At 51.0% G+C, this 12901-nt stretch overlaps 1 protein-coding gene across 1 annotated transcript in view; it reads left to right on the forward strand.

Moving 5' to 3' along the window:
* The window catches only part of MYLK (myosin light chain kinase), a 232765-nt gene that overhangs the window by 52691 nt on the left and 167173 nt on the right, over positions 1-12901 (forward strand). Inside the window, exon 2 of the mRNA XM_075556319.1 lies at positions 11703-11910. Within this exon, the coding sequence (XP_075412434.1) occupies positions 11703-11910 (208 nt within the window). The remainder of the gene's footprint in view (positions 1-11702; positions 11911-12901) is intronic.

The raw sequence follows: 12901 nt of genomic DNA on the forward strand, positions 1-12901 counted from the left end.
CCAGCCTTCCAGGAGCCATGGAGGTAGATGCAACTCTGAAACTTTTGCCCTGGGATCAGTCTTTAAAACTTAAACCCAAAGTATCCCCTGGTTGCATATTTTTTTAAGTGAACAATAGCATTTTTTAAATGTGGGGGTCTGCTTTGAACATTTTAAAGAACTTTACGGGAGGAAATTGACAATTCAAAAGGTTAGATGGGAACCTTAGGGGGACAGTGAATTTGTGTTCATGAAGAAAGAACATTAAACCCTATGAAAAAAGTTGGGGGGCTGTTCTACAGCTCAAAAATGTATCAATGTGTCAAAAAATTGTCCATGCAGACTGTAGATTGGTGTGTACTTGGCTGTGTACATTCGCAACAGCAGCAAAGTGTAACACCCGCAGTATAGGACATGGAGCAAACCAGCCTGGGATTAAGAGAGTAGCACTGAGAAAGGTGTGTGGAAACGGTCAAATTCAACCTAACTCACTTTCACCAAAAATACAGTGAGCTCCTGAGGTGGTTTGTTTATTGTGCCAACCTGGCTGATAAATGCATGTGGGGTCAATTGAAGTGTGAACAGATAAATGGCTCAGTGAGCCTCGCCTTTCTAGTTCTCGGGTCGCTTGGTTTCTGATGGTCGGACCAGGGTGCAGCTGCCTTAGCCAGTTCCCTGCTTCAGCTTGCAAGGCTCACTTCCTGTAAGACATCTCTGAGGAGAAGCACATGAACCTACCCTGATGCAGCCTTGGGTGCTGGAGCAGCCGTGTGGAGACCCCTGCCAGCGCTGAGACACTTGCACATTCACTGATTCGGCTTTCCTCCTGCAGTCGGCTCGGCTTTCCTCCTGCAGTGGGCATGGCTTTCCTCCTGCAATCGGCATCATTGTGTGTGTTTTGTGAGATGGAGGAGGACTTTGTGGATTGGTGTCGGACATATGGGTTAATGGATTAATTTTGGACATGTGGGCTTGGGCAGCACTGGGTTGGGGTGTTCTCTTGATGTGCACTTACCCTTTATATAGAACTCTCTTATACATGAGTTTCTGTGGATTTGTTTCTCTAAAGTACTCAGACTAACACAACTCCTGTCTGTTTTGTTTTGAAGAACATGCTTGATTATTTGGTTTCAGCATGGTGGGCATGGAAGTGAGCCTGGCATGCCATGAGAAGCCACTGTTGACCCCTTTTCTGGCACCGGGCTCTCTGCAGCTGAGGATGCCTTTGGGAAGCGAGGGTCATTCTGCCCTCAGGTGGCATATTCCTATGGCAGCTATCTGCCCCCTGTGCCAGGTACTTACAGAGCCACGGAAATGCTATCTTGATGCAGGTGGTGTGGAAGGTTGTGCTTCCAGAGGCCCATCTGCTCAGCTCCCTCCCCTCCAGCCTCCCAGCTGAGGAGTCCCCTCACAATGCATGGCTTGTGCCCTGGAATTCACAGACAGCCCTGTGGAGCAGGTGTTGGAACAGAAAATGGCCTAGAGAGACCAGGAATTCCGAAACAAAGCCAATGAGGCCACAGCCCGCTGCTTTCTGGTCACTGGTTCCTCCAGCTCACTCAGTCCTCGTAGGATGGAGTGTTCCTACTACGTGCGGTGGCCAGTCATTGAGTCCGCACCTTGCTGTTGGAGGGTCAGGGCGAGTGGCGGAATGGTCTCTGTGTTGTTTGGAACGGCGCTCTGCCTGTGAGTTATGTCCGTCTCTCCTGGTCCAACCGTGACTGACTGGAAACTCCCGTCTTACTACCCTAGATTTATTTCCCCAACAACACTGGCCAGGCCTCTCGGAATTCCAGGGCTGCATTAGGCAATGACGCCGTCTCAGTTACAGGTGGTGTCCTAGAAGTTGAGTGCGGACGCAGACAAGACTGTAGCCTGGGCGGTTGTCTGAACCTGGGGTTTGCAGTGCTCTAAATCAAACTAATAAGCCGTTTCAGCCAGGGAAGAAGCCATTCCCAGTAAAAGGGCTGAGTTTTCCTTTGACCTAATTAAAAGTGGGATACCGCTCAGCTGTCTGTAAGAATGTGCGTTGCATAAGAAGAGACACCCCAAGTCTGAAGGTCAGAAATGCGAATATTTCTTAGAACAAAGCGGAGTTTTATGCTAGTCAAAACCAGGGTGTTAAATGGACTTTTTATAGAGGTCCTTATTATAAAGCGTTCTTGATGAAAAGAAGAGAGGGGAGATTCAGCTTTTCAGATCGATAAATGTGCTCCTAGCTGGTGTGTCTCTGTCCCCATCGTTGCTTTGCTAGAAAGCAGAGACGTGACTTGGATGGCTGAAGTGTACCTGACCCCGACCATAGTATTTCTAGTATCTTCATGGACACATGAGCGCCGGGTGCTGACGAGTAAGCTTCCCAAGGGCCAGCAGCTGGTAGTGAATATACATGGGAGCCATCGGACACCATCCTGAATTAATCAAGACCCTTGTATACAAGTGGTAGAAACTAATTTACACTCATTCCGTTTAAAATAATTTAGACTCGTCAAAAGAAATGTGTTGTGTCCTATAGCTGAGTGCATTCCGACTCCACCATAACTGCTGGGAGTGTCTCGTTTCTGTTCTGAATTGAATGTGGCTTCGGATGGCTTCTTCCCCACGGGAGGATGCAGACAATGGAGGCGAGTGAGGATGACTGCAGGCAGCTTCAGGCTGACCTGATAACCCGGCTTTGGATCCCTGTAAAAAGAAATGGTTTGGGTGTCTTGGTGTTCAAAGACACTATTTCAGGGTCGCGCTCTGATTGGCTGGTTTAAGTCAGCTCATCTTCTAAGACCACGCTCCCTGTTCGCCATTCCCCCAAAGAAAAGACGGCCAGGAGATGGTGTGCAAGGTAGAACCAAACCAAACCTCAGCGCTTACTTGTTGAACTTCTACAACAAACAGCGCACTCTGCTTCTATTTTTAAAGGCTTAGAACTCTATCTGGACTTGGTAGCAGAAATTAGAGAAGCCACCATGTTATCTCCCAGACAGCCACGCCCAATTCAAGACCTGGTGTCCTAGGAGAGGCATCACGAGGGAGAGTCCAGCCGGAACGCAGAGCTTTCTGGGGAGAGGTTCCTAGAGAGACCGAATCCCACAGCCCTTCCAGGGGAACTGGACGTTCAAACAGGACTCGTGTTTATTGGTGGAAACCATGAATTTGAGGAAAGCTTCAATATGAGAGACTCCTGGTGGCCGCGCTTTATGTCCGTGCTATTGAAAGGGAGCCGATGGCCGCCTGCGCTGACAAGCCTGATCCAGTTAAAAGAAATAGATCTCTACATGGGGTGGAGAGACAGCCACTTCAAAAGGGTTATGGGCTATAGAACTTTCCTAGTGTTCTGTAGCAGGGAAAACAGATGTGTGGAGGAGTTTCCAAACCTTGGGCCCGTGGTTGCTCGTTGGGCTGCTAACTGCAAGGCCAGCAGTTCAAAACCACTGGGCACTCCATGGGCAGAACACAAGACTTTCTACTCCCGTGAAGGGTTACAGTCCTAGAAACTCACAGGGAGCCTGTTCCCTGTCCTACAGGGTCACCTTGATGGCCGCGAGGAAATCAGGCCATCTGAAGGGAGCGTGGCCAATTACAGATGGAGACTTTCCATGTCTGTCTCTGAGGAACCGCGTGGCATGTGGTGGGCCTGCCCGGTTTGATTCTGCATGTCACATGGGCCCTCTCGGCCTCACAAGTTGGGCTGGGGGCCAGCCAAAAGCAGCCCCTCATTTGAGCCTCTAATTGCTGTTTTTAGCTGGTCTGATCGCTTCCTAATGTAGTCACTGGATTCCGTTAAGGCTTTCCACTGTTAGCAACAGGATTCTTCAAGCCTTAACTGAGTGCCTGCCCGTCTGGAAGGCCAGGTGCCAGTCACGGGTATGGACTCTGGCCCTCCGCCTGGTCATGCCAAGCCTCAGCCTTCATTCTTCACCCTCATTATTGCCCATGATGGAACCCTTGGGTGGTCTGGCCTGGTTGAGGTGTTAAGGCTTACATTCCCCTTCCTGTGTCTCCCCGCCCGTGACTCCGAGCGAGTTTACCCTTGGAGGGTAGAGCTGGCGATTCTTCTCCTGAAATGAATCCCTCAGGAGCACAGGCTTTGTTGCCTCTTATTTTCCCATTTTTAACCACCAGCTCGCTGCCGGAGAGAGATGAACCTTTCTAGGCCTGGGAAGAGTGACAGTCTCAGAAACCCGCAGGGGCAGTTCCACCCCTTCCTGTTGGGTCTCTGTGAGTTGGAATTAACTGGGCGGTGGCGAGTCCGGTTTGGGTTTTGGACTCACCAGCTCTGGTACAGTCAGCAATGGCAGAAGTGTTTATTTAGCATAAGAGAAACTGCCTAGTAACAGGGTAAGATGGTGCAGAGAAGTTGCTACAAGCAGACAGGAGACTCAGAGTATTTATCAGACCGCAGTGTTGCAGAATGAAGCCTTGTCCAGCCTGGGGGAGATGTCTGTCTGACATCTTTTTCTTAACAGTCTATCCTCCAGGCTCAGCCTCTCCCGGCTCCTCATTCCAGTTGTCAGTAACAGACAGGTCGAAATGTCTTGCCTGACTGCTGGAGACTATTGTTCCTCGTCCCCAACAGGTCTCAGCTCCCATCTTCCTTTTTTAAAATTTTTTTATTAAAAATCTTTTTATTGGGGCTCATACAACTCTTATCACAATCTGTACATACATCAATTGAGCAAAGCACCCTTATACATTCGTTGCACTCATCATTCTCAAAATTCACCTTCCACTTGGGTTCCTGGAATCAGCTCGGTTTCCCTTTTTTCCCCCCTCCCCCTCCCTTCCCACTCCCCCCTTCCCCCTGGTCCCTTAATAGTTTAGAAATAATTATTATATCTTATCTTAAACTGCCCGGCATCTCCCCTCACCCACCTCCCCATTGCCCATCTCCCAGAGAGGAGGTTACACATAGATCTCCAAGATCAGTTCTCCCTTTCTACACCCACTTCATCCTGGTGTTGCCACTCTCACCGCGGGTGTTGAGGGGTTCGTCCGTCCTAGATTCCCTGTGTTTCCAGATCCCTACTGCACCGCTGTACATCCTCTGGTCTAACCAGGTCTGCAAGGTAAAATTGGGGTCATGATAATTGGGAGGGGAAGAAGCGTTCAAGAACTAGAGGAAGGTTTTGAGTTTCATTGTTGCTACACTGAACCCCGAGTGACTCATCTCCTCCCCACTACCCCCTCTGGAAGGGATGTCCAGCTGTCTACAGATGGGCATTGGGTCCCCATCACGCACTCCCCCTCATTCACGGTGATGTGATTCTCACCACCACTACGCCTTTGTTGTTTGAGACCTGGTCTCCTCTGCCCTTCACGATCACACATGTTGGTGTGCTGCTTCCGTGTGGGCTTTGTTGCTTCTGGGCTAGATGGCCGCTTGTTTGCTTTCAAGCCTTTAAGTCCCCGGATGTTCCTTCTTCTATATCTTCTCAACCCCGGAGGGTCCTGCTGGGCGGTGCGGTCTCAGAAACCCCCGGGGCAGTTCTACTCTATGCTACAGGGTCATGCTGAGTCGGAATCCACTCAGTAACCGTGAGTTTGGTTTGGGGTTTGTAACGCAATCCTGATTTCTCTCTCCTCTTGCGCTCCCTGTGTCCCCGGCTCAGGCAGAGTTTGTCTGGGCCACACCTGGCTGATCGGCAGCCCCGGCAGCTTGGGTTTGCAGCTGGGAGGGCGCATGGTGCCCACGGGGACAGGCCCAGCTCAGGGACAAAAGACACGCGGAAGGTCCGCGCAAGCAGCAAACACACCTTTCTTCTGTGACGCAGCAAGCTGAGCGAAGGCAGATGCGCTGCCCTGAGTCTTGGAGAGATTGTGGGGACCGAGAACCTGCCAGAGCGCTGGACGCAGGCTGGGGTTGCCCGTGGTGGGAAGCGGGGAGTCAAGAGAAAGCCTGTAAAAATCTAGAAGCAGTGCCTTAAGGAATGTTTCCTGTTTAGTCATTAAATGCGTCTCAGGATGGCTCAGTGTCTGAGAAAACGTCTGTTGAGAGAGAGGCAGTGAGGTGCAGGCCGGTCTGAGGCCCTCCCTTCTCCTCTCCTCGCCCTCTCAAAGGCCTTCCGAGGCCCTCAGGGTTTTTGAGGACATTCGATGGAGCCGGAGCACAGTGACGCTGCTCAAACTGTTGTAGGGATTGTGGCACTGTGTCTTTATTTTTATGACAAGTAGTTGTTTGTGCCCTTGATATATTTGACGCCGGGCTTTTGTTCAAGAACAAAACCTCCCGTTGAAATGTGGCCAAAGCTGACTCTCCTTCCAGGGACCCTCTATGGGGTTTCTTTCCAGAAACGCAGTCTGGAGCAGCGTCAGGACTGCCTGGCCAGCGCTGCGAGCCCCGCGCCCGTGGTCGCTGGCTGCTCCTGGAGGGGAGATTAGAGGGGACCACAGCTGTGGCTGGAGTTTGAGGAGGGTGATGGGAACAAGAAGGAGGCTTCTCCAAGAAGCTCAAATGGGTCACCACTCAGAACCGTTCCGTTCTCTGAGATTTAAGGAGCCGTGGTGCCTAAGGTATCAATTTTTCTCAATAATAAAAAGATGTACAGCCCCGGGAGGTCGGAAGCCAAGTCAGACACAGCGCTGTGGCCCTGATTCTCAGCTTGCCCCCTCGGAGCCCCACGGCTTCCCAGGCACAAAGTGGACCAGCCCTGCCGGTTTGTGAGCCCAAGACCTGCTTGTAGCATGACTCTATCTTTTGCAAACCTTTGGCCTTTTCTAAAAGTAGCGAGCAGATATTGCTTTACACGTAAAAGGCTCAGAGCCTCTTAGAGAGAGACGTATCCGTACTTCGGGTGCTACTGTGCTTTCGCCACACAAACTCACAAAGCGGGGTAGAGAGCCGGTCCCGGGACTTGGGGTCACTGGCAAATCACCCATTGCCCTGGTCTCTTTTCTCCACCACGCTGCTGTGACGGGTTGTCCCTAAGTTGACGCTGGCTTCTGGAGACCCCGGGTGTCGGGATGGAGGAAGCGCAGCCTGGTCCTGCCGCGCCCTGCCGATGGCTGCTGTGCCTGAGGCCGTGGTGGCGACCATTGTTGTCAGGCCTTCAAATGGGAGAAGGTGGGATGAGTGCAGGCATGGTCCATGGCAGGGGAAAGAAAAATGTGTGCGAATCACGGGAAACCAATTTGCTCAGTAAACTCTCACCCAACTCACAAGAACATAGCTGAATAAATAACTCAAGTGCGTGCGTCAAACCTTGAGCAATAGTCCAGGATCCATATGATTTCTGTTGGCTCTGTTTTGAAAGGAGATCGCCAGGCCTTTCTTCCTAGTCTGTTTTGGCCAAAAGCTCTGAAAGCTCTGGTTTTTGGGTTTTTTTTAACATTTTATTAGGGGCTCATACAACTCTAATTGAAAGCTCTGTTGGAGGCTGCCTGCGACCCCCGGCACCCATGCTCCCAGCCCCCAACTACTGTGAGTGTTGACAGCGAAGAGTCTGCAGACAAGGTTCTCTGCATCCTTGTTCCAGGTTCTGAATTTCGGAAACCCAACCTGAGACCCGAGCCTCATCGTGATTAAAGAATCAGATAAGAGTCTGCACATGGAGGTCCTTTGAAACCTAGATGTCAGTGGGCTGCTACTGTCGTCTTGGTGGTGATCCTACTTAAAGAAACCCCCGCTGCGGCTTGTTGGGTGAAAGCCAGGGGTGAAGGCTGATAAGGCACCGGGAGGGCAGGATTGGGGCTCCCCTACCTGCTGCTGGACTCCCATGTGCGTCCCAAGGCCCAGGGCCAAGGCATCTCTTCCTTCCCCACCCAGGAGCCCAGTGTAGGGGGCAGACCGTAAGTGTGGCTTTACTTGAGGCTGAATTTTTTTAGGTCATTTTTGGGAGCAGTTGAACACGTTTTCCCATATTGGGAAGACAAGAGTTGAAGTCCAAAACCATTTGTACCTTGGAGCTAAGCAACTCCTGCTTTCCAAACCTCAGTGCAGGGTGCTGGAAAGGCGCCGTTTGCACCCGCCAGCTTTGTAAGTGGTGCCAATTTCAGCATATTCAAAAATCCCTGGATACTTCAGCAGGGACCTTCCCAGCAGATTTCAGAGATAGCGTGTGTGTGTGTGTGTGTGTGTGTGTGTAAATAGGAGAAAGAAATCCATGTACCCAAGATCTGGAATGCTTGCAATGTCCCCAGTTAATCATTCATACCTCTGCGCCTGACAAGCCACCAGGGCTGGCCCTGCTGCAGGGGGCCTGCGTACTTGCTGATGGAATGTTCAGGACATGTTTGGTGCAGTTAATGATTTCTCTGCTCCCCACTGGCGCGCTCTGCCCTCCCCTCCCCCAGTGTGGACAGAAGCAGGGGTGATCTACTGGATGTTAGTCTGGCCCTACTTGACCTGTTTAACGGGGGAAAGACAAGCGAGTGATGGTTTGTAAATCGCTCTGGGGCCAGACTCCCTGGAGGATTCCTTAGATCTTTTCTGAAAATGAGAAGACTAAAGCTTTAGCAGGGTCGTGGTTTTTCTGTGTGTGGACCTGTCTGCTAATGTCGGGCTACAAGATGACACGATCTTGCAGGGGTATGCGGCATTTGTCGCATCCAGACTTGCACTGTATTGAACGGTATAGCTCTCTTGTTTCCATTGCTAGAACTGAAGCAAATGAATGAGTCTGAATTGACCACGTGGCAGTGACTTGAGTTTGGTGCGCTATGGACAGACACATTGATAAAAAAAATTCCGTCTTATCAACAGAATGATTTGCATAATGATTGGAAGTTCATGATCAAGTAAGCGGAGAAGAGGAGAGACCCACAATCCTACCCACCCAGGGCAGCCATTGCTGACGTGTAGTTTCACATTATCACAGATGCGTGAGACCACATGTAGTACTTCCGTCGTCTTGGTGTCAACTCGAGGGTCCTAAGAGTGAAGGGGTGAGTCTAGCCTGCCAATCGGGTCACAGCCTGATGGTGCCTCCTTGTGGGCATGGCCTTCTCATGAGGATTCTGGGAACTTCCTCTCTCTGCCTTCGTCTTCCTGTTGACAATCTATGCGGAGAGCAGCTGAGTCCTGGGAAAGCTTTCTCTCTCCTCTCCCTGCCTTCACCTTTCTGTTGAGGAGCCTCACCCAGAGAGCTGGAGGAGCCACGTGGAGACCTGCACCAACGCTGAGATGCTTCCACTGCCACTGGATCCACAAGTCTTCTCATCCACCAGACTGTGATCTTCCTGCATGCATGCGTCATTGCATGGCTGCATGAGTCTGAACAGGAATTTATGGACTAGTATTGGACATGTGGACTAATATTGGACTTATGGACTTGATCTGGACTGGGCTGGGATGCTTTCTTAACATACAATTGCTCTTTGATATACGTGTCTCTGGACTTGTTTCTCTAGTCAACCCGAACTGGCACACCACATATGTCCAAATGGTTGTGGTCGCCTTCCACCTGGGCAGCCCACACTGTGCTGCATACACATGCTCTGTGAGACGACAACTTTGAGATCACTGACTCCAGAATCTGAGCACTTCCTCATGGCTACTCAGTGTCTCTAAGGACTGTCTGTTTTGTTTTGTTTGTAGGGAAGAGTGTCTTCTGTGTCCAGAAATCATGAATAAGGTTGTGGCATGGATTCTGCGTCTTGTTTCGTTTCTGACTATGAATGAATGGCTGTGGAAAGGCTGGTCTCAAGAGATCCATAAACTGGCCCTGAGGGCAGCTGCGTGGGATAACAGAAGGGAGATGGTTCACTTTGGAGGTTTTCACTGAAATTATAGGTTTTCTGCATTCTGGTCACTGAGAATCAGATCGAAGGATGGGCTAAGGGTTGAACCAGTGGGAAGGGAATTGAGCACATTCGCTGTTGCTTTCACCGCAAGTCTTTCTTCCCTTGGTGTGCCCAGGGATTGGCTGCTTTGGGTATTCCTGTAGGGCATGGGGAGGGCTGCGGACAGACAGATGGTACTCAACACTCCCTCTACCACGTTGCTGATGTAACATCACTCTCCAACGTTGCCTAGGGAAGATTATTGCTATAGCTCCTTCAAAGCTTTCTTTACAAATGCAGTTTGGGTCATGTCATCAATACAAGGTATGGTTTATCTATAGTTATTGTCTAGGAATCTCTCTCTCTCTCTCTGCCATCCTGTTGATTCTGACTCATAGCGACCCTACAGGACAGAGTGACAAACCCACCCACGTGAGACCATAGCTCTTTACAAGAATAGAAAGCCCCATCTTTCTCCCACAGAGCAGCTTGTGGTTTTGAACTGCTGGCCTTGTAGATCGCAGCCCAAGACGTAACCCCAGCTCCACCAAAATACATGGCGTAAAGAGATGGCTGCCAGCATTTTGTAATACAAGCAACTTCCTTCTCCGGAGGCTACCTTGAGGTTATCACCTGTGTGCTTCCTAGTGCTCAGACCCCACAGTCCTATGGGCCAGGCTGTGCACTGATGAGCCAACCTGGCCCTGCTCCTACAAAGATGAGTCCATTGCGTAATGTCCGAGGAGCCCTCGTGGCTTAGTGGTTATGAGGGAGCTGTGGGATTACAGGCCAGTAATTCAACCAGCAGCCGCTCCTCGGGAGGAAGAGGAGGCTTCCTGCTCCCGTGAAGATGGACGGCCTCAGAAACCTACAGGGCAGTGAGTGTGGGTTGGAGTGTTGGAGATACATCGGGAGATTGTCTAAAATTCAAAATCCATCGTTCTGTTGGACTTTCTCTCTGCCTTGCACCCTCTCTTGGAAAATAGCTTGTCTCAGAAAGAGTTGCTTATGAGCCTCAGCGTGTCAACGGCACGAGAAACGCTGACCACATAGAACTCAGCTAACATGAGGGACAGACAAGGCAGACTGAGGAGCACTACCCTGGGGATGTAGTGCACCACCCCACCCCCGGCCACCATTTCACACCTTCTAGTAGTCACAATAAAAAGGCAAAATTCATTTTAGTGGCATAGCTTATTAACTTTTCTGCATGAGGTTAATACTGTTCAATTGTCCAGACACTTGGCACTCTTCCTTCCTTCCTTCCTTCCTTTCTTGCTACATCTCGGAGGTGAAGCCTTGTCGTTCACACAGCAGAACGCCATCAGAGCAAACTGCATTTCAGGCACTCAGTCCCCACCTGTGAGGTGTGTGGGGGGACATAAGCAGCCTCAACAACTACTCTCTCCTCTCCTTTCTCCCATCCTTCCTTTTATCGGTCACCCCGAGCACCGCAGGTCCAGAACCTCGCTATGCAAAGTGAGTGGTCCTGGGGACCGGAAGCATCTCGTCTTCTGGGGACTTGTCTGACCGGCAGAGTCTCAGGTCCCACCCCAGACCTGTGGAGTCAGACTCTGTGTTTGCAGAAGATCCTCAGAGATCCCTCTGCGCATTAGTGTGAAAGGCCCTGATCCAGAATGCCCATTCCCACTCCCCACCCGCTGAAATTCGGATGGAATCGTTGTGATTGGGCCTAGACACTAGTTTTCCTTGTTTCCCCAGTTCCCATGGTGATTCTGAGGTGCAGCCAAGCTTGGGAGTCACTTGTGTTGTGTGGGCTCTGGAGCCGTGATGCCTGCCTCTGACACTTTCTACCTCCCTTGGCAAATTGGCCCAAACGCCCCGTGCCTCAATGGTCCCCACTACAAAACGGAGCTCCATGTTTGTAGTCCCTGCTTCTAGAGTCGTTGGAGGATTCCATGAGTTCACACGTCTAAAGCAGCCGGGGCAGCACGAGCACATAAACGTGCTCATTAACTATGATCGCTCACGCTTCCATCTTTGCCTTGCAGGTCCGGGGTTACCCCGAGCCCCAGGTGACATGGCACCGGAATGGGCAGCCCATTACCAGTGGAGGACGCTTCCTGCTAGAGTGTGGCATCCGAGGGACCTTCAGCCTGGTGATCCGTGCGGTCCAGGAGGAGGACAAAGGGAAGTACACCTGTGAAGCCACCAATGGCAGTGGTGCCCGCCAGGTGACCGTGGAGTTGACCGTCGAAGGTGAGTACCCGAGGCTCCAGGCCTGCTCAGACCTTCCCTGGGCTTCTCCCCACAGGTAGACTTAAGCTCAACGTCTCGTCTGGCCTTCCACAGCCCTGTGAGGCCTGGCTACTGCCCCTCCTTCGCCGACTCGCACGGTGGTCCAGGTGGCCCTGGAGCAGGGCCTCTCCCCAGCCCCTCACCTCAGTGGGACGCACTCTTTCAGGCCCCTGCTCAACCTCTCTCCTTTGCTGATCACCCCAGCCGTGGATGCCCCAACCCCTCATCCCACACTGAGATTTTCCTCTAGGCTTGATTCCTGTCTCACATATTCCCCCCAACATCCAGGAAACAGGAGCTTCGGGAGGAGAGAGACGTTGTCTTGTTTCTCGCCGTGGCAGATACTGATAGCATTGGGGGATGAATGGACAGTGTTTGTCATTATTGCTATCATAAAGTGGAATCGGAAAATGTAGGGAAATATGTGGGAGCTAAACATAGCAATGTGTTAATATTGGCTAGTCTTTTTTCTCCCCCTCCTGCCATGGTGGTTACTGATGGCAAGGCCAGCAGTTCAAAGCCACCAGCTGCTTCCCAGGAGAAGATGAGGTTTGCTTTAGTTCTTTTTTAAAAAACTGCTCTTCAATTTATTTTATTTTTCAAAACAGCTTTATTCACAAGTAATTTACCTATCCTACTGTTGTAAAGAGTGACAGTCTCAGAAACCCATGGGGCAGTTCTACCCTGTGCTAGAGGGTCACTATGAGTCAGCATCAACTCGGTGGCAATGAGCTTGAGCTTGTTGTTGTCATTTTAAAGGAGACTTGATGGCACAGTGGGTTATCCATTGGGCTGCAAACCACAAGGTTAGCAGTTCAAACCACCAGCTGCACCACGGGGGAAAAAGACGAAGCCTTCTACACACATAAAGATTTACAGTCTGGGAAGCCCATGGGGGCAGTTCCAACCTGTCTTACAGGCCCGGGTTGGAGCGGAATCGATGGCAGTGGGT

This window comes from Tenrec ecaudatus, chromosome 8, assembly GCF_050624435.1.
Source record: "Tenrec ecaudatus isolate mTenEca1 chromosome 8, mTenEca1.hap1, whole genome shotgun sequence".
Classification (NCBI taxonomy): Eukaryota; Metazoa; Chordata; class Mammalia; order Afrosoricida; family Tenrecidae; genus Tenrec; species Tenrec ecaudatus.